General features: G+C 46.4%; 2 protein-coding genes across 2 annotated transcripts in view; one reads left to right on the top strand and one right to left on the bottom strand.

Moving 5' to 3' along the window:
* LOC115078567 (olfactory receptor 1052-like) overlaps positions 1–20,017 on the bottom strand; it is a 34,940-nt gene that overhangs the window by 14,631 nt on the left and 292 nt on the right. Inside the window, exon 2 of the mRNA XM_029581496.1 lies at positions 9,814–10,001. The gene's annotated coding sequence lies outside the window, so the exon portion shown is untranslated. The remainder of the gene's footprint in view (positions 1–9,813; positions 10,002–20,017) is intronic.
* Positions 8,185–9,126, top strand: LOC115078566 (olfactory receptor 5V1-like). The gene has a single exon (XM_029581494.1). The coding sequence runs from the start codon at positions 8,185–8,187 to the stop codon at positions 9,124–9,126; it is 942 nt and encodes a 313-aa protein (XP_029437354.1).

The following is a 20,017-nucleotide window of genomic DNA, read 5'->3' as shown; positions in this document are numbered from 1 at the left end:
GCACGAACAACCAAAGAATGAATCTCCATCAGAGCCCCATGCACGGACCCACTGACGCGTGTAAAGCAGGAATACAGCACGAACAACCAAAGAATGAATCTCCATCAGAGCCCCATGCAGGGACCCACTGACGCATGTAAAGCAGGAATACAGCACGAACAACCAAAGAATGAATCTCCATCAGAGCCCCATGCAGGGACCCACTGACGCATGTAAAGCAGGAATACAGCACGAACAACCAAAGAATGAATCTCCATCAGAGCCCCATGCAGGGACCCACTGACGCATGTAAAGCAGGAATACAGCACGAACAACCAAAGAGCAGATCTTCACTGCAGCCCCAAGCAGGGGTCACGCCGACACATGTAAAGCAGGAATACAGCACTGAGAGCTGAAAAGAGAACTCAGTCAAGGAGAACTTTAAAAAAACAGAGGGTGAGGGCAAACTGTACCTTTTTTATTCACAACACATTCTCTGAACCATATTGGAAATAAAACATTGGAGGAAAAGAGAAATAGGAAGAAATGAAGATAAGGAAGAGGAATCGTTGCTGGTGCCTGTCTCCAGTTCCAGAGCCTCTGGGAGGGGGATGTTGGAATCCTGTGCATTCTGCACCGCAGGAATATTTCACACCAAGGAAGGTGGGGCTTTAAGGAGAATCTTTGCCAGGGGGCTGTAAGGAAGGCTGCAGAAGGATCTGTGCTTGGAATGCAGTTATTTCATATGTTTATCACTGATCTAGTGGGACGTCCAGCAATATTATCCTTTTTGTGCATAACACCAGGAAGAAAAGCAGAGCCATGAGGCCCTTGTAGTCTGCTCAGTTTATTTCCTGATGCAGTGCTACAGACCCCCGTTTATCTCAGGCATTCCCTTCATTTCTTTGCAACTAGAGATCCTCTGTGCCTATCCCCAGCTCTACCCCTCACTCCTCCACCTCTGAGGATCCTCGCTGCTTGTCCCAGGCTTTACCCCTCACTCCCCCACCTCTGAGGATCCTCGCTGCTTGTCCCAGGCTTTACCCCTCACTCCCCCACCTCTGAGGATCCTCGCTGCTTGTCCCAGGCTTTACCCCTCACTCCCCCACCTCTGAGGATCCTCTGTGCTTATCCCAGGCTTTACCCCTCACTCCCCCACCTCTGAGGATCCTCTGAACTTATCCCAGGCTTTACCCCTCACTCCTCCACCTCTGAGGATCCTCTGTGCTTATCCCAGGCTTTACCCCTCACTCCCCCACCTCTGAGGATCCTCTGAACTTATCCCAGGCTTTACCCCTCACTCCTCCACCTCTGAGGATCATCTGTGCCCGTCCCAGGCTTTACCCCTCACTCCCCCACCTCTGAGGATCCTCTGTGCCCATCCCCAGCTCTACCCCTCACTCCTCCACCTCTGAGGATCCTCGCTGCTTGTCCCAGGATTTCTTGAATTGTGTTGCTGTTTTTGTCACCATCACCTGCCCTGGGAGCCGGTTGCATCATGAACTCTTATTCCAGATTTAAAACAAATTAAAGAAAATATTACGTCAGTCAGCCCACAATTAAGTTGTGGAATTTTTTGCTGGGGGATGTGGTCAAGGCTAATACTGTGGACAGGTCCATTAGCCATCATTATTCGGGCAGCCTTGGGGATCGTTATCTCTTATCCTAGGAGTGAGCAAGAGTGATCATTGCTTTTTTTTTTTTTTTTTCAGTTACTTTGGCAAAGCCAAATCAGCAAGGGCGATGTGGTTGTTATATGAATAAGAGACAAGTTAGATCTAAGTTTGGGCTGGAGGATTTTAAGCAGGAGTGCAAAGTTAGGTTAGAAAGGGTTGAGCTCGAGATGAGATCAGCCACTGATTAGTGGATTCGTGGAGCACTTCACTTATTGAAGCTGATAGCCATTTTAGCACCACTAAGAGATCTTAAAAGGTCGCCGTGCTCACAGGATTTATGCATTCTCTGGCGGCGGGAGGTTGGAAAGTTGGAAAGGCGACGGAGAGAGAGCTACTTGGGAAGATGACCTTAGACAGTGGGACCAAGCTTGCTTGCAAATGTACCGCTTGCGTGGTCAAGAATGTTTCAGAAAAGGTCACTGCGGCCTTGAACTGTCCTAGGGAATTGTGTCCCGCCAGTTAAGAGGTTATTAAGGCAGCCTGACTCATTTGATGCGATAGCTACTCAGCAGACAATCCATTGAAAAGGATAAGTTAAGGTGACGCGCTGAAGTAACTTGCTTCTGTGATAGGGCTTTTGAGATCGACTCGCTCGCCTTTAGATCCGTCTCCGAGAGATGCTTTTTTTTTTTACACTTCTTCATTCGCCGGTGAATAAATCCCTTGAAGAGGGAGTTGTGCCACATTCGTTTTCAGACCGGGTCAGAAAGATGAGGCTCTGTTCTTGCACATAGCGTCCAATTACCGCCCAGCACCAAACCCACTAACCTTGAGGAAAAGTTTAGAAACCTGTACTTTTAATCAGCTTCTGCAATTTAAGGGCGATTACGCGGTTCTACATGGCTGGCAATGCAGTTTCAGCAGGACGCATGGGACAGGTTAGTGCTTTTAGCAGATTTTTTTTTTTTTTTTTTGTGAAATGGATAAAGGCGGAACTGGAGTTTTGGTCCAGTTGGATCTCACCGCGCCCTTTCACTCTGTAGACCATGGGTTGCTGCTGGTTAGATTTGCACAAGCAGGTATAGGAAGATCAATATTTTCCTGGTTTCAATCGTATTTAACTGGTAAGAACCAGTGCGTCCAATTGAGAGGTAAATTATCGGATTGGACCTTGATCATCTCCGGTGTTCCCCAGGCTTCAGTTTAGCCCCTGTCTTGTTTAATATCCATCTACAGCCATTGTGTGAAGTTTTGTCTCAGCTGGGGGTATTTTCTTCTTGTTTATGCTGATGACCTTCAATTCTATATTTCTTGTTCAAAAGAGTAATTCTGATGGAAAACTTCTTTTTAAGAAATGTATGGCAACAGTGGAGACCTGGCTAAAAGCCCACATGCCAATGCTTAATGTTGCAAAACCCTCCCTATTATGAGTAGGTAGAGATGAACTGGACTACAGGTCTTCACTGCAATATGGAGGATCACAAACTCTGATGTTGAATGTGGCCCAAATTTTATTTTATTTTTTTAGATTTTTGTCTTTATAAACTCTGATTAAACATGTGGTAAAATCGACGTTCAAGACGAAACTGTAAAGACCCTTTAAATGGCTGTCCTACAGCTTTATTATATGAACAGTTAGACTATTGTAACAGCTTCTATATCGGGCTGCCTCGAAAATATTTAATGGCATTACGATTGATTCAGCATGCTGCGGCTTGCATGTTATCATGCATGGCCTCCACTGGATTCTGCTTGGATTAACAAGTAGATTCAAAATTGTGTTTTGGTGCACAAAGTATAGTATGGGACTATAAATTGCAGCAACACAATTATGTGCATTTTCATACTTTGCTTCAATGAACTGGAATACATTAAGAACATAAGACATGCCATACTGGGTCAGACCAAGGGTCCATCAAGCCCAGCATCCTGTTTCTAACAGTGGCCAATCCACGTCACAAGTACCTGGCAAGTACCCAAACATTAAAGAGATCCCATCCTTCTAATGCTGCCAACAAGCAGTGGCTATTCCCTATTGATAAATACCAGTTTATGGACTTATCCTCCAGGAACCTATCCAAACCTTTTTTAAACCCAGCTACAGTAAGTGCCTTAACCATATCTTCTGGCAACGAATTCCAGAGCTTGTGTGTTGAATGAAAAATAATTTTCTCCGATTAGTTTTAAATGTACCTGCTTGCTAACTTCATGGAGTGCTCCCTAGTCCTTCTATTATTCGAAAGAGTAAATAATGGATTCACATTTACCCATTCAAGTCCTTTTATGATTTTGTATACATCTATCATAGCCCCCCTCGGCCGTCTCTTCTCCAAGCTGAACAGCCCTAACCTCTTCAGCCTTTCCTCATAGGGGAGCTGTTCCATCCCCTTTATCATTTTGGTTGCCCTCCTCTGTACCTTCTCCATCGCAATTATACCTTTTTTGAGATGCGGCGACCAGAATTGTGCACAGTATTCAAGGTGCGGTCTCACCATGGAGCGATACAGAGGCATTATGACATTTTCCGTTCTATTCACCATTCCCTTCCTAATAATTCCTAACATTCTGTTTGCTCTTTTGACTGCTGCAGCACACTGAGCCAACGATTTCAATGTGTTATCCACTATGATGCCTAGATCTTTTTCCTGGGAGGTAGCTCCTAATATGGAACCTAACATCTTGTAACTACAGCAAGGGTTATTTTTCCCTATATGCAACACCTTGCACTTGTCCACATTAAATTTCATCTGCCATTTGGATGCCCAATCTTCCAATTTGACAAGGTCCTCCTGCAATGTTTCACAATCTGCTTGTGATTTAACTACTCTGAATAATTTTGTATCATTTGCAAATTTGATCATTTTACTCATCATACTCTTTTCCAGATCATTTATAAATATATTAAAAAGCACTGATCTAAGTACAGATCATTGAGGCACTCCACTGTTTACCCTTTTCCACTGAGAAAACTGATAATTTAATCCTACTATCTGTTTCCTGTCTTTTAACCAGTTTGCAATCCACGAAAGGACATCTCCTCCTATCCCATGACACTTTAGTTTACTTAGAAACCTTTCATGAGACTTTTAGTACTGCACTTAGAGAGGGATATGAAAATATTTTGAAAAAAGATGAAGGCAATATATTTCTCTGAAGCATATGGATAATAATAATGATTTAAAAAAAAATCATTTTATTGCTTAAAACCTAAGTGATTTACAAAAGAACACCCATAATAAAATACAAACAAAAACAGCAAAACAGAACAAAAATCAGAAAACAAAGATCTGTGTACTCAGCCAAATGCCTGTTTAAATAAGGCATTTAGTTGTGTTGTATTATGATTCATGTGTTACACTCCGCTGGCCGGGAGCGCTAGAGGGTGAGGTTGGTCTCTGAGTGGTCCTTCGACTATTCCACGCCCTTTCGGACTTGCCGCTGGGTAGCGACAGAGGCGGCAGGCTGGACAGGAGACGAGGGCGGACTAGGACTGAAGCTTGAAGGCTGAGATGAAGACTTCAGGACTCAGGAGTGGAACACAAGGCATTGACAACAGGAGCGAAAGACATCAGGACATCAAGAAAGGCGAGCGGATGGAAGCTCATCCATAGAAGGCATCTGGAACTAGAGTAGATGGAGGCTCAGGGCATCAGAAACATCTGAGGCAAGGATATCTCTTACGGACCTTGGGAAATCCAGATGAGACAAAAAGGACTTGGAAGACTTGGACGAAGACAGGTGTGCACTGTTCCTCAGGGTGCCCTACACAGCCCACCACAGGGCAGACCCACGGGGCTGGTCACAGACCACCCTATCCTCTGCGTGCCCTACACAGGCTAAGGAGGCTGGTCACGGACCACGCAGGAGCGCGGCAGGCTCAGGGAAGGAGTCCAACTGACCAAGACTCCAATGACCGGAAACAGGAACTGGATGAAACGGATTTACCCTCGAGGTGGCTATCTGGAGAACTTGAAGAGCTGGAACATCAAAGGAACTGACATCAGGAAGATCAGGAACGTAAGACCTCTAGCCATCTAGAACGTCAGATCTTCTGGAACACCAGGACAACAGAGATGGAGGATGTCGGGAACATCAGGACCTCAGAGACGGAGGACATCTGGAATATCAGGACATCAGAGACAGAACGAAGAGGGATGCTTTGTAACACTGGAACACCAAGCAAGAGCAGGAACATGGAGTCCAAGAGGAAGGAGAAACTCCTCAGAAGACTGGCTCGTTGAGAAGGCACTGGAGGAATGACTGAAGAGCCCTTAAGTAGGACTATAGAGGGAGGCTCCCAGATGATGTCATCAGGTGGGGCCAGGAGGACCCCACCCCCGCTGTCCCTTTAACAAGGGAAGAGAGCTGCGGGCCTGCCCCATAGGAGCAGTGAGGAAGTCTGCAGGACCCTGGACAGCAGCCTTGCAGATGCTGAAGCAGGGAGGAGCCAGAACTGCCGCGCAGGCCCCATTGAAGGCAGAGCAAGGCAGCATCCCTGCCGCTGTGGAGCATGCCTCCAGGCCTGTCAGGAGGCAGCGTGGACGGTGGCTCTAGACCGTGAAGAGGACGCCAAAGTCTGCGGCTCCTGCTGCGGTGAAGAAGCAGCATGGCAGTGCGGGGGCGGCTTCCAGCACGGCCGGGGAAGGTCCGGGCAGCTGCGGCCTCTGGGCCGCATCGCAGCATCGTGTTTTGTGTTATGTATTGTTTGATTTTATTATATATATTTGATGTGTATTGTATATTGAACAATGTGAAAGTTGCAGATAATAAGACTTTTAAATAAATAAAACAGATCTCCCCATTGGGTACTTCCAAGTGACCTGGACTGGTGAGACAGGAAGCTGGTGTTAGACTCCATGGGTCTTATGGCACTTCTTATATTTTAAATTCTTTTCTCCTGGAACTGATTTGCCTCTTGTGCATTATTCAGATACTTGAATTAATCGCCGGCCCATCAGTCACACACACAAAAAATATTAATACCTGGGTTTCTTGGTGGAATCAGGGGAGTAGGGGGAGATGAAAACTGTCCAGAGCTCGCTCTTGAAACACAGGACAATCAAGACCCAGTACTACACAGAATGTGCAATTCCCCAAAACAATATTTTTTACTGGTAGATAAAGGCACAGAAATGTTTACTGTCTCTTTATAACAAAAGCTTGTACAGTTAGTTACACTTCTTGATTCCTTTCTTGTAAACCAAATTCTTCTCGGCTGGTGCTTCTCCAAACCTCTCAGCTCACAGCCCTAAATGTCCCAGGGTTAGAGGAGAAAAGGTCCACGCAGTGACTCCCCGAACCGGAGGCTCCAGATGTGTGCAGCTGCTGCTCAGCAACCTGTCTAGTTTTCTCAGGCTGTAAGCGCGTCTCTCAGTTTAGAACACTGCACTGGGAGGTCCCTTGGGTCAAATGGTTCTGTACTGCACTCATCCTCCTCTGATTTTTGCTTCCCACACCTATCTCCTGCAATGGTTGGAGGTCTCAAACTGGAGAATGATGCTTCTGCAGCTGGAGGGAAAGGGAGTTTACGTTTCACGAGCCTCGTCCTGAAGCAAGGCAGGGGAGCTGGGGCACTTTCTCCTCTCTACACAGGAGCTCAGCACTTTACCTCCTCTTCCTTCAGGGGCCCTGTGCTAGATCTAAAACATTCTCCTCATGAGCTCTGTACCAATTCCTGCTGGCACAGCCAAGCTACCACGCCTTTATAGAAAAGTGAACAAAACTAGAATATTCTCTACATTAGGGAAGATGTTTACTTTTTATCAGAGCAAATTATTCTGCAGTAGGAACAGGAGATCCTTCCATGAATGTCTCTGGCCTATCCCCCTAACGCCAAACTCTGCCATAGTGTAAATACACAGCAGGACTGCTGAGACTGATGGGGAGATCTGACAGCACACAGGAGAGAGGTTAACCATCGTGAGAGCTGTCACGTACTGTGATACAGTCTCTTTATCTCTCTGTTCCTCAACTCTAATCCCCGGCTCTATCATCAACTCTCTGTGTGTGACCCTGGGAGAGTCACTTTATCTCCCTGTGCCTCAGCTCTAATCCCCGGCTCTGTCACTGACTCTCTGTGTGTGACCCTGGGGGAGTCGTTTTATCTCCCTGTGCCTCAGCTCTAATCCCCGGCTCTGTCATCAACTCTCAGTGTGACCCTGGGGGAGTCGCTTTATGTATTCATTCATTCCTCACTTTTCCAAACATTAATTTTTCATTCAGAGTGGAGCACAACACACTTTCTGCCTGAGTTCTAATCCCCTGTATTTTTGTGATAATTATTATAATGTCATACATCCTTTCTTTGGAGGCCATAATGGGCATGTCAAAAGAATTCTGTGATGCCATGCACCACTGATCATGGCTGTATATTTGGTTCCCAGGTACAAATTGAGAACTTAACCTCCTATAAATCACAAACATCACAAAAAGGTTTACAAAACTTAAATGTAATGCAGACAGATTTCCTTTACCCTGTACACAGGATCATAGCCTGAACAGAAGGCAGGTCTCCTTTAAACACACTCTCTTGCAACATCGATCTTCCTTTTTGCTGTATTTGCTGTAGGTGTTTCTGTAACATGAAGCCATGGACATGGGTAGGAGGAATCAAAGCTTGCTGACTGAGTTCATTCTCCTGGATTTTGTGCGATCTCTGGAAGAGAAGACCCTCCTCTTCCTCCTTTTCTTCCTCGTTTATGTGGTGACCCTAACAGGGAACCTGACCATCATCATGGCGGTTGGCTTGGATCCTCGCCTCCACACCCCTATGTACTTCTTTCTCTGCCAGCTCTCCTGCCTGGATATCTGCTACTCTTCCGTCACCGTGCCCAAGATCCTCCAGAATCTTTCCTCCACCCAAAAGACCATCTCTGTGGCCGGCTGTATCACCCAGATGTACTTCTTTCTCTCTTTTGCCACTACAGAATTTCTCTTGTTGACTGTCATGGCATATGACCGCTATGTAGCAGTGTGCAACCCGCTGCGCTATCACCTCGTGATGAACCTGAAGTTCTGCGTGCGGCTCTCCATTGGGCCATGGCTGGCTAGCTTTCTGATCTCCCTTTTGCATGCTGTGGGCATGTCGAAGATCATTTTCTGTGGCCCTGGCTTCATCAACCAGTATTTCTGTGACCTTCCTCCGCTGCTGGCATTATCCTGTGTGGACACCTTAGCCAATGTGCTGACAGTCTTCATGGTCAATGGAGTTATGGGCCTGGGCTCCTTGTCAGTCACCCTCATCTCCTATGTCTACATCGTTGGTACCATCCTGAAGATCCAATCAGCAGAGGGGAAGCGGAAAACCTTCTCCTCCTGTGGGTCCCACCTCACTGTTGTCTGCCTCTCCTATGCCACGGCCTTCTTCACCTACCTCCGTCCCACCTCCAGTTACTCTCAGGAGAAGGACCGCCTGATCCCCCTGCTCTATGGGGTGGGGATGCCCATGGTGAATCCCCTAATCTACAGCCTGAGGAACAGGGATGTGAAACGGGCACTGAAGAAAGGCATAGGTATAAGACTAATTTCTTAGAGGAGGGGACTGCATTGAGAGAAAATGAATTTCCCCTTTAGGATCTGTTGTGTACTTGATATTTATTTATATTTTATTTACTCAGACTTCTATTTCACTTCTTCCTCAATGTTCAAAGTGGATTACACAATGCATACATAATTATTAAAACAACAGTAAAACACACATAAAACATAAACGATAATGCAATGCACTGAATTACAAAGAAGCTGTTCGTTTCAGAGGACATAGATGAAACTGAAAATACCTGTGCAAATTATCTCTCCTTTGTGATGTCCTGATCCTTCAAAACAAATCTACTGCCTTAAATGCCTTGTTACCAATACCCTTGTTTTATGTAACTTGTCTCCTGTTAATACTGTTCTATGTAATACCATGTTTTCATGTGTCGGTAGATTTAAAAAAAAACTTTAAATAAATAAATAAATACTGCTGCTACCGCTAGTCATTTCTATAGTGCTGCCAGACATACACAGCACTGTACAGATGCAGAGACGAGATAGGCCCTGCTCCATGGAGCTTACCATCTCGTTGGCATACAGACCAAGAGAAATGTCTTTGGGTTTGCTCCGAAACCATGTGGCTGTTGGCAGTCTGTGCTCAGCCTGGCCTGATCCCATCTGAGTAAATATTTACAACTGAATTAATTACCAGAGTTCTCCTCCCTCCCTCCATGTCTCAGGATACCTGGATATGCTCATGCTGGAGGGACACGGCGGTGGGTCAGCAGGCAGGGGCCGTCGTCCTCACTTCTCATCAGACGTTGCTCCAGCTCCCAGAATATGTCAGACTGCATAGCTCATGGCTTTCTATCTGGATCTAACCTTTGTTTCCCCTTTATATTACAATGTACTCTATTGCTTACACCACCAAATCTGCAATTAAAAAAAATAGATGTGGAGATTTAGCAATCAGTCTCCTCCTGCCCCACCCCCCATGCATTTCTTGTAAGGACTTCTATGCGTTTTATGTAAATTGAAATCTTTTCTTTCCACAGATTTTCATACCATTCTTCAAGCTTTCATTTTGACAAGTTTAGATTATGGCACTGGGCTCCATCTAGGGCTCCTTGCACTGATGCTAAAAGCTCTGCAGATAGTCCAATACAGCCTCTTGGATCCGGACACTCTTTTGAGGGAACATATCACCCCTGAAAGTGCTGATCCATGAGGATGTTAGTCCAAGACAAAAACTCCTGTCGGATATCCTCTTCACTATCGGTTGAACTTAATGTAATTACAAAAGCAGAGTTTTATGTTGTTTATGCTTTGGTATTATTTAATTTTTCATGGATTTTTTTTTTTTGTTACTTGCCTATAATGATAGATAGGTGAGCTAGGCATTTCTTAAATAAATAAGTAAAACGAATACATAAATAAAGTGTGTGCTTGCATGTCTCTCTTCCCAGGAATCCCTAGAAATTTCTGACAGCCATTTTGGTCTAATCTGAAAAAATAATAAATAAATTACAACATACATATTGCAGAGTACCTCCTCCGACAATAACGCTGTATAAAGAGGTGCAACCAGACGTACCCCTAACACCATGGACCGCAGAAGCCATGGGCTGCAAGGGCTGGAATCTGCGAATCCTGTTTCTGGCACAGGGCGAGATGGTTGCAGGGCTCTGGAGATCAGAGGGAAGATTCCAGCATGGGCCAGCCTTGAGCAGCAGGGCTCTGTTCGGACATCACGCAGACCCTAAGTTAGTTATATTCAAAGTTATTACTATGAACTCAGTTATGCACCACAGATGATCCCCGGCCATGTCCTGCCACTAAACTGTGAACAAAAAAATGTTCAAAACCCTCCTGGATACTCTCTCCAACCACAGGGCAATCACTCCTGCCCTGTTAGTGCTCTATTTTAGAATAGCACTGGTGCTGCTGCCATTTCGTTGTACAGACTGGGGATGGTTCCTGCCCCATGAACAACCACCAGATGGGTAAGAGACTGGGGGAGGGGGAGGGCTGGGGAGAGGTCTCTATATTTCTGTTTTTTTGTGGTGGGGAAGCAGTGCTTAGATCCTCAAAAGAGCCAAGGAAACTTAAGTGTGATCTACTAGCTGAGCAGGCCCTTGGCATTCAGATTGCGGTGATCTGGGATTCACAGACTCACTTCAAACCTTGGCTGCGCCGCGAGCTTTGTTGACTGTCAGTAAGTTGTGGTTGGTGCTCTGCCTGGGGTTCTGACAATCAAATTTAAGATTGTCAGTTTTAAACTGGGAATCCACATGACGGGAGCGCCGAGGAGAACTCAGCGTAGCAAGGAACTTGGCATGAGACAAGACACTCGATTGTAAACACTAAGGGGCCCGATACAGCAAAGTGTGCCCAGCCTAGCATGTGACTGGACAGGTGTTTTGGCTGCACTAGACTAGCACCTGATGCAAAAGGGACATTAGCACATCCAAAACCCAAACAAATGCAGAGCTGATTCCACCCATCACATGTAAATTTCATGTAGATGAGGCTATTAACTCTTACCCCCCCCCCATGCAGAAAATCACAGGGCGCCCAGCGCACACGTTTTAATACAGCAAATTTAACTGCAGCGTTGGAGGTGGCGTAAAGTCAATCTGTGAATCAAGGGCTCAGGAGAAATTAAAAAGTTCTGAACTCTGTGGTTCCTCCTACTTAGTATCGTCGTGCCACTCAAATTTACTGCTTGCTGTGTTGAAAAATAAATGTATATTGGCTTGATTTAAAAAAAAAAAAAAAAAAGATTCTTCTGGACACACACTTTAGATGCCCATAGCAAGGGCCACTTAGCTATGGGCGTCTTCAGCAACCTCAGCAAACCTGGGCCGGAAGAAGCGGGATGAAAACGGGCCCTCGTATCGAGCGCCTGTTGCACTATTGGTCGCCCGATGCATTTGAGCGCTAGGCACAATCAATTCTCCCCTAGTGCCCCTCATTTAAACCCTGCATCGGGCGCCCAGGGCCCGCGGCTGCTCGCACATTGGGGAAAACCCTCTGTTTTCAACGCGGCGCGTCTTGTTGCATCAGCCCCTGAGACTCCTGGAAGTGGGAGCCATAAGAAAAGAACGAGTGAGGAGGAGGAGGAGGAGGAGGAAGCCTCCTTCCCTTCACATGGGCCTGGCAGCCCTCCCCGCACGGGATGGGTCACTGGAACAGGTCTGGCTGACAATCAACCCAACTCCCTGTTACTATCTTCACGGATATCTCAGGAGGGTCTGTCTCTTAACCAGGAGGATTCCCTTCCTCCTTCACAGCCTGACTGGGATTGGATGGAGGTGGGGGAGCAGGGACCCAAAAATGATTGGGAGTGGTTTTTGCTCCTACCCCCTAACCTCACCTCCCAAAAAAACAACCAGGACTAGAACCTTGCCCAATGTAGAGTTTTTTTCAGCAAATATGTAACAGGCACACAGGCCGATTCAGAAAAACACGCGGGAGAGCTGGCGAACGCCCGCTCTCCCGGCATGCGCACAGGTCACTCTCCTGGGCGCGTGATTCAGGAGGGTGGCCTATGCAAATGAGGGCCCACGGTAAAAAGAGGCGCTAGGGACACTAGCGCATCCCTAGCTCCTCTTTTTTGATGGAAGCGGTGGCTGTCAGCGAGTTTGACAGCCGACGCTCAATTTTGCCGGCGTCGGTTCTCAAACCTCAAACGCCTCTTCAGCGGCGACCTTTCTCCACGCCAGCTCACCGCTGGGGCTCGCGCGGTCGGGGCAAGAGCCCCCTCCGTTTCCTCCCGGCCTTGTCCGCCCGCTCGTCCTCCTGGGAAACCGCGTGGAGGCCCGAAACCGCACCCCCAGAGTCCTGCCAGCCAATCGGAAGCTTGCAGAGGCCGTGACGGCCACGAACTGCGCCAAGGCGCACCAGGCATCACGCGCATGAAGGAGTGCGACCTAAGGGGCCTGCCCCTTAGTGCGCCCCTTCGTGCGTCCACTTTGTGCCCCCAAGCTAGTCTCCCCCCACCTAACTCTGGTGGCTGCAATCACCAATGTCATCGCTCTACGGTATTGGTTTCCTACCCAGAGACACCATTGACCATCAGAGCATACGGCCTCTATTGTTATCACCATACTTCGTGCTTTATATGTTGTAATTGTACACTACATCACCCTACTCATTCCACTGAATACTGTACTATCTGGTGATACTCAGCTAAATACTGTAACTTTTCTCCCATTGAAATATTTCTAAGTGACAACACCCCCTCTACTCTTCACCCTGCCTACCAAACTCTTCTCTCTGCCTCCAGTCCTGCTCCCTCCCTTTTGTACCTGCACCATCATGATAAACTTCCCTATCCCCCATATTCACCACCTACCCCACAGTCTCCCCTTTCTCCCTCATACCAATCCGCCAGCTCAGCGCAAATCCCTCCTCCCCATCCTCACCTCCCCCTTGACTCAGCTATTAGGACTCACAACCCTCTCAATTGTTCTGTTCAACGTGCAATCTCTATCCAAAAAAACCCCCATACGCAACAATCTCCTGAAAGACTGCAAGCCTGACATCTGCGCAGTCACAGAAACCTGGCTCAAGGACTCTGACATCGTCCTATTAAATCAGCTCCCTACACCCTCCTACGACATATTCACCATACCCAGACCCAAAAAAAGAGATGGAGGCCTCCTCCTAGCAGTAAAAAAGCACCTTAAACTCAGACACATAAGCATTGACACCCCACCCAAATTTGAACTAGGCCTGTTCAAATCACCGGAAATCCAAATCTGCCTTGTCTACACACCCCCAGGCCTCCTAGAGCACAACCCATCCCCTATAATAGAATTCATATCTGAAAACATTAATATCGAAACTCCAGCTGTCATACTACCTCTCCTCCTCCTGCGACACCTTCCTTAACTCACTCCAGGCCATCGGCTTTAGTCAGCTCATCTCTGCCCCTACTCATAAAGCCGGACACACTTTAGACCTTATATTCGTTAACTCAAGCATCCTCTCTCCCAATACCCCCTCCTGCACCCCCATACCCTGGTCAGATTAATGCCCAGCTAACCATAAACGCCCTGAACACCAGAACTACCTCCCTCAGTAACACCATCATCTTCAGAAAACCTTGCCCCTCTGAGGACCTAATCGCAGCACTCTCCAACTCCCTGTCTAAACTAGACTGCACCTCCCCTGAAGCTGCCCTCAACTCATGCAACAAACTCACCCTTGACATAGCAAACGAACTATGTCCCCTCATCAACCGAGACCTACACCCTACACAAAAAAAATAGAAATCCATGGTACACATCAGAATTAAAGACAATGAAAAACAATCTCAGACTGAGAGAAAGAAACTGGCGCAAGAACCTCTCCCTGCAACTAGCAGCCATGTACAAATCCAGCCTGCACACGTACAGACTCGCCACTCTTAAAATGAAACAAGACTTCTATGCATCCAAAATTCACGAATACATGTACAACCCTAAAGCACTTTTCTCTTATGTATCTGACCTCACTAAGTCTTCACCGCCTGCCATCTCTGACAACAAAGCCACCAGTAAATGTGAAGAACTTGCCCTATTTTTCCATAATAAAATAGCAAACATCCTCCTAAGATTCCCTGTCATCTCACCTCCCATGCCCATCATCCCGACCATTGCCAATGCCCATCTAAACTCCCTTGACCTTACCTCTTCTAAAGAAATTGGATCTATCCTTAAAAAAATTAAACCAGCATCCCACCCTACAGATACCATCCCCACAAAAGCACTCCTAACCATTCCCAACACCATCGCTAAATCCTTAGCTGACATCATCATCTGCTCCATATCCCTTGGTACAGTCCCTGACACCCTCAAGCATGCAGTTGTCAAACCCCTCATCAAAAAATCCTCCTTGGGCCCAAAAGACCCCGCAAACTACCGCCCCATTTCCAATTTTCCATTTATCGCTAAAATCATGGAAAAGGTGGTCAACTCACAACTCATGGACTACCTTGACGATAACAACATTCTCCACCCCGCTCAATTTGGTTTTCGTAAACACCTAAATTCAGAAACCCTCCTACTCACTCTCTCTGACGCCCTTCTCATAGGCATTGATCAAGGCCACAGCTACTTCCTCGCCTTCCTCGACATCTCTGCAGCGTTCGACACAATAAGTCACAACCTCCTATCTCGACTCACCGACATTGGCATTTCTGGCACAACCCTCCTTTGGTCTACATCATACCTTGCCAACAGAAAATTCTCTGTCAAAATAGGCATCTCAGAATCCACTCGCTACTCCCTCACCCAAGGAGTTCCACAAGGCTCATCCCTCTCCTCCACCCTATTCAATATATACCTCCTGCCACTCTGCCACCTCCTAACCGACCTGGGCCTCAAATTTTACATCTACGCTGATGATGTACAAATCATCATCCCGATACAAGACTATCTCAGAATCACTAAAAATCTGGGAGAAATGTCTCAACTCCATAAACACCTCACTCACAAATCTCCACCTTGCTCTGAACTCCTCCAAGACTGAGCTGCTTCTCATATCCAACCATCAAAGCCCTAAGCCTTCACTCTCAAGTGACCCAGCCTTCAATTCTATTGCCTCTCAACCCTGTGTACGAAACCTTGGAGTACTAATTGACCAATCTCTAAACATGAAAAAACACATCAACAAAGTCCTAAAGGAAGGTTTCTACAAGCTCAACGTCTTGAAAAAGCTCAAACCGCTTCTCCACACCCATGACTTCGCACAGTCATTCAGGCAACCCTCTCATCCAAACTTGACTACTGCAACTCCCTTTTTCTTGGTCTCCCCTACTCCCCCATAAAACCACTCCAAATGCTGCAGAACGCTGTAGCTAGAACCATCACCCATGCCCACAAATATGATCACATCACCCCCATCCTCAAAGACCTTCATTGGCTCCCTATCCCTTCACGCATCCTCTTCAAAACCCTTACCATTATTCATAAATCCATTTACACACATAATTCTAACAGGCTTGACAAGCCATTCCACTTCATACAATCCAGCCGTCCCACTTGAACTAGCCGCAATGTCATGCTCCATATCCCTTCCCTCAAAAAGTCACCTATCCTCCACAAGAGATCAAGCCCTGTCTATTGCAGGCTCCGCCCGCTGGAACACATTACCTGTGAACCTCCGCCTTGAGCCCTGCACCATCAAATTAAAAAAAAAAAATTTAAAAGACCTGGCTCTTCAAGCAGGCATACCCAGATTAGGACCCTCTTCCTCAGCTCATCCCATCTGTTCCCTCTAATCCACCAAAAATCTTATTATGACATTACCATGTAATTATGTAATCATATTATTTTCTCTGCAGTTTTTGTTGTTATGACATTACCATGTAATGATGTAATCATGTTATTTTCTCTGTAGTTTTGTTCCTTTCCATTCGCCTTCCTTTAATTATTTCTTTAGTTTTTTTAGCCTCTGTTATCCCACCCCCTTCCCTGTTTTATGTAATTTCTATCTTCAGTTTGGATGTAAACCGATATGATGTACCCACTAATATCGGTATAGAAAAGCCTCTAAATAAAATAAATAAACCCGCTGACAGCCACGGGTTCAGAAACCGAACGCTGGCAAAATTGATTGTCTGGTTTTCAACCCGCGAGCCGCTGGCTGATTTTAAATGTTTTGTTTTTTTTAATTATTTTAACTTTTAGGACCTCCGACTTAATATCACCATGATATTAAGTTGGAGGGTGCACAGAAAAGCAATTTTACTGCTTTTCTGTGCACTTCCCCGATGCCGGCAGAAATTAACGCAAACCTTTGGGTAGGCGCTAATTTCTTATTTATTTTATATTTATTTTTAATTTTTATATACCGAAGTTCTTGTAGGGACTACAAATCAATCCGGTTTACATAAAACGAAGAACTGCTCAACAGAGAGCGGAGCTTTACCTGGAACCGAGGAACATATGGAACAGTATAACTGATTGACAATTTAACATAGTGCTAAATAAAGTAATAATAGTTTAACTGGAAATAAATAAAGCAATATAATATTTTATAAAGACAGTTTAACTGTTTAACGTATCAATAAATATAAATATAAGCAATGCCAAATATATATATAAAATATAGTAAATTTTTGAGCTTAACGGTAATTGTCCAGTAGCAGATTCTAAAATTAGTACTTGATGCCGTGTTCATAATTAGGGTAATTAGGATACTTAGGAATTGTGAAGTCTGTTCGTCACCGTAAAATTAATCGTCTGGGAAAGCTTGTTGGAAGAGAAATGTCTTCAATCTTTTTTTGAATTCTTGATGACTGGGTTCTAGTCTAAGATCTGGGGGAAGCATATTCCACTGGTGAGGGCCTGCTGAAGATAGCGCTCGTTTGCTCAATGATGATTTAATTTGTGGAGCCTGCAATGTTCCTCTGTATGCGCTTCTGATTGGTCTGGAGGAGGTGTGTGGTTGTAGTTGAGAGCTTAATGAGATGGGAGCTAGTTTATTTGTCGCTTTGTGGATGATAGTGAGTACCTTATAGAGTATCCTTTGTTTAATGGGGAGCCAATGTAAGTTCCGAAGGATTGGGGTGATATGATCTTTTTTGTTGGTGCTAGTTAGAATTCTAGCCGCTGAATTTAAAGTAAAATGTGCGGCTTGGCTGCACATTTTACTTTCTGTATCGCGCGGGAATAACTAATAGGGCCATCAACAGGGCACTATTAGTTTCGGGGGGGGGGGGGGGGGGGGTTGGATGCGCATTTTCAACGCGCTATTACCCCTTACTAAATAAGGAGTAGAGCCAGCGCGTTGACAACGCATGTCCAAACGCGGGGTAACAGTGTCAGCCCGACACTCAGCCCTGATTCCTTCTACAAAAACAGAGACAAAAGAGATGTGCAGGAGAACATTTTTGCAGCTTTTCCATATTACTAACAGATGTATACAGCATGGTACAGATGTACCTAAGAGACAAGAACTTAAGTTAAAGTCTGCAAGGATAAGGGAAGGGCAAATTTGCGGTAGGAACCCAGAGCATCCGCTGTTCCCTCGATTGGTCAGAAGATGGCGGCAGAACACCACTTGTGACCTCCTCTTCTGAAAGAGAGAGGAGCCAGAAATTACCCAAGAAGGAAAGCTTGAGTCAAACCCCCTTCCTTCCCACCTCCTGCAGCCCGGTGCCCCTCCTGGCCCCCCCCCCCAATCTCTCCCTCTGCTGGCTAGCTGGCTGCAGGTCTCTGCATTGCTAAACCATTCAGCTCCTTTCCTATCACCCTCACCCCTAGCCCCCGCAGAACACTTAGGACTGAAATAACCTGAGTTACTGGAGATCTTTGTCCTCTGGTAACCCCTGGAGAGGTTGCACCTCCCCCTCACAATGTAATCTGACACCCCTCTCGCTCCTCCTCGTTACCCTCCACCCCTCAACCATGGCAAGTAGGGCACCAGGTCCACCCGGTTCTGGTTCTTCCCCATTTTGTGCCGTGCAGCAGGAGAGCCTGGACTGGAGCAGAGATCGCTGCCAAGCCTAGGGAGATGCCTCGGCTCTCAACCTGTGGGTGAAAAGGATGAACGAAGCACTGGTCCGGACGCAGTCCCTGGCCTGGACCCAGACACAAGAGCGGTGCCCTCCCTGCCCCAAGGCGAGATGTGTGACACTATCAGCAGACAAACACACCACAAACAGCAGAGGCCTTCACATGATCACTGGGAGGCCTGCATGGGGCTCTGAGGAAGATCTGTTCTTCAGCTGTCTGTGCTGTATTCATGCTTTACATGTATCAGTGTAACACCTGCATGAGGCTCTGAGGAAGATCTGCTCTTCAGCTGTCCATGCTGCATTCACATTGTAGGTGTTTCAGTGTGATGCCTACAAGAGGCTTTGATGAAGATCCACTTTTCAGCCATCTCACTGAATTCATTGAGCTGCAGATATGGGAAATGCCATGGAGGCGGGGGGAATGTGTGTGCTAGAATTGTAATTAATTCAATGTAATACATTTGACTTTGTTGAATTAAATCATTGAGTTTTGTCCAATACCTGTGGAACCTATGTATTTTTAGTTTCACTAAATACAGCAGAATGTGATATGAAACGGGGGTATTCTGTTGCACACATTGTATCGGTGTATACTTTGTGGGGGTATTTTGTTGCACACATTGTATCAGTGTATACTCTGCAATTATAACTTGTACTTTTATGTTTAGGCATAGTTGTAGGCCTTGCATTTTATCATATCAATGTTTGTACGAACGTATGGTATGCGTGTGAGATGGGTTATATGTCTTTAACCGGCATTTGTTAGGTTAGGGCGATGAGCATTCTAGCCGCTATTGAGCTCATGTTATAAAACTCATGTATGTTATATGATAATAAGGTGAAGCATAGCTAATAAAGAGTATTTTATTGTGTTAAGAGTTAATAATTCCCTTTCTTTTTGTTTTGGATCTATGAAATGGGGCAGCAGTCTATGTTGGGTTGTGACCTGGAGGGTGGAGGAGAGGCAGGATCCTGGCGTGGAAGCCACATGTTTTGCAAATCTGCCAAAGACTTCCAGGCCGTGGATTGCCCAATGCTGGACCTCACCCTCGAGACGGGCACGGCCCTTTGCAGGTACCGAGCAGCACCCAGAACCGGTTCCTCTGCTGCCTCGCATGCTTTCTCGGGTGCAGCGTTTCGCTGACTGGACGGACAGGTTTTTCCAGGTCAGGGTGACGGACTGAGGCGAGCCTGCTGGGTTTGGACAGTGCTAGGGCAGTGAAGGTGAGAGGGAGGCCTCCAGTCTCCCCCCTGGGCCTAGACCTCAGGTTTCCTCTCCAGAACCGGTACCCAGAGTCTGACCCCCGTGAGGTGGGCAGGCAGTACCTAGGCGAGGCTTTTAGACTGGGCCCAGTCCATTTTCCGGGCCGTGACCCGGGGACGAAAGCGGGCAGACGGTCCAAAAGGCCTTGAGGCCAAGCTGGCGAGCACGGCCGCCTAA

The sequence above is a fragment of the Rhinatrema bivittatum genome, chromosome 16, assembly GCF_901001135.1.
Source record: "Rhinatrema bivittatum chromosome 16, aRhiBiv1.1, whole genome shotgun sequence".
In the NCBI taxonomy this organism is placed as follows: domain Eukaryota; kingdom Metazoa; phylum Chordata; class Amphibia; order Gymnophiona; family Rhinatrematidae; genus Rhinatrema; species Rhinatrema bivittatum.
The sequence above is the reverse complement of the archived record's forward strand: the minus strand, read 5'-3'. Positions and strand labels throughout refer to the sequence as shown.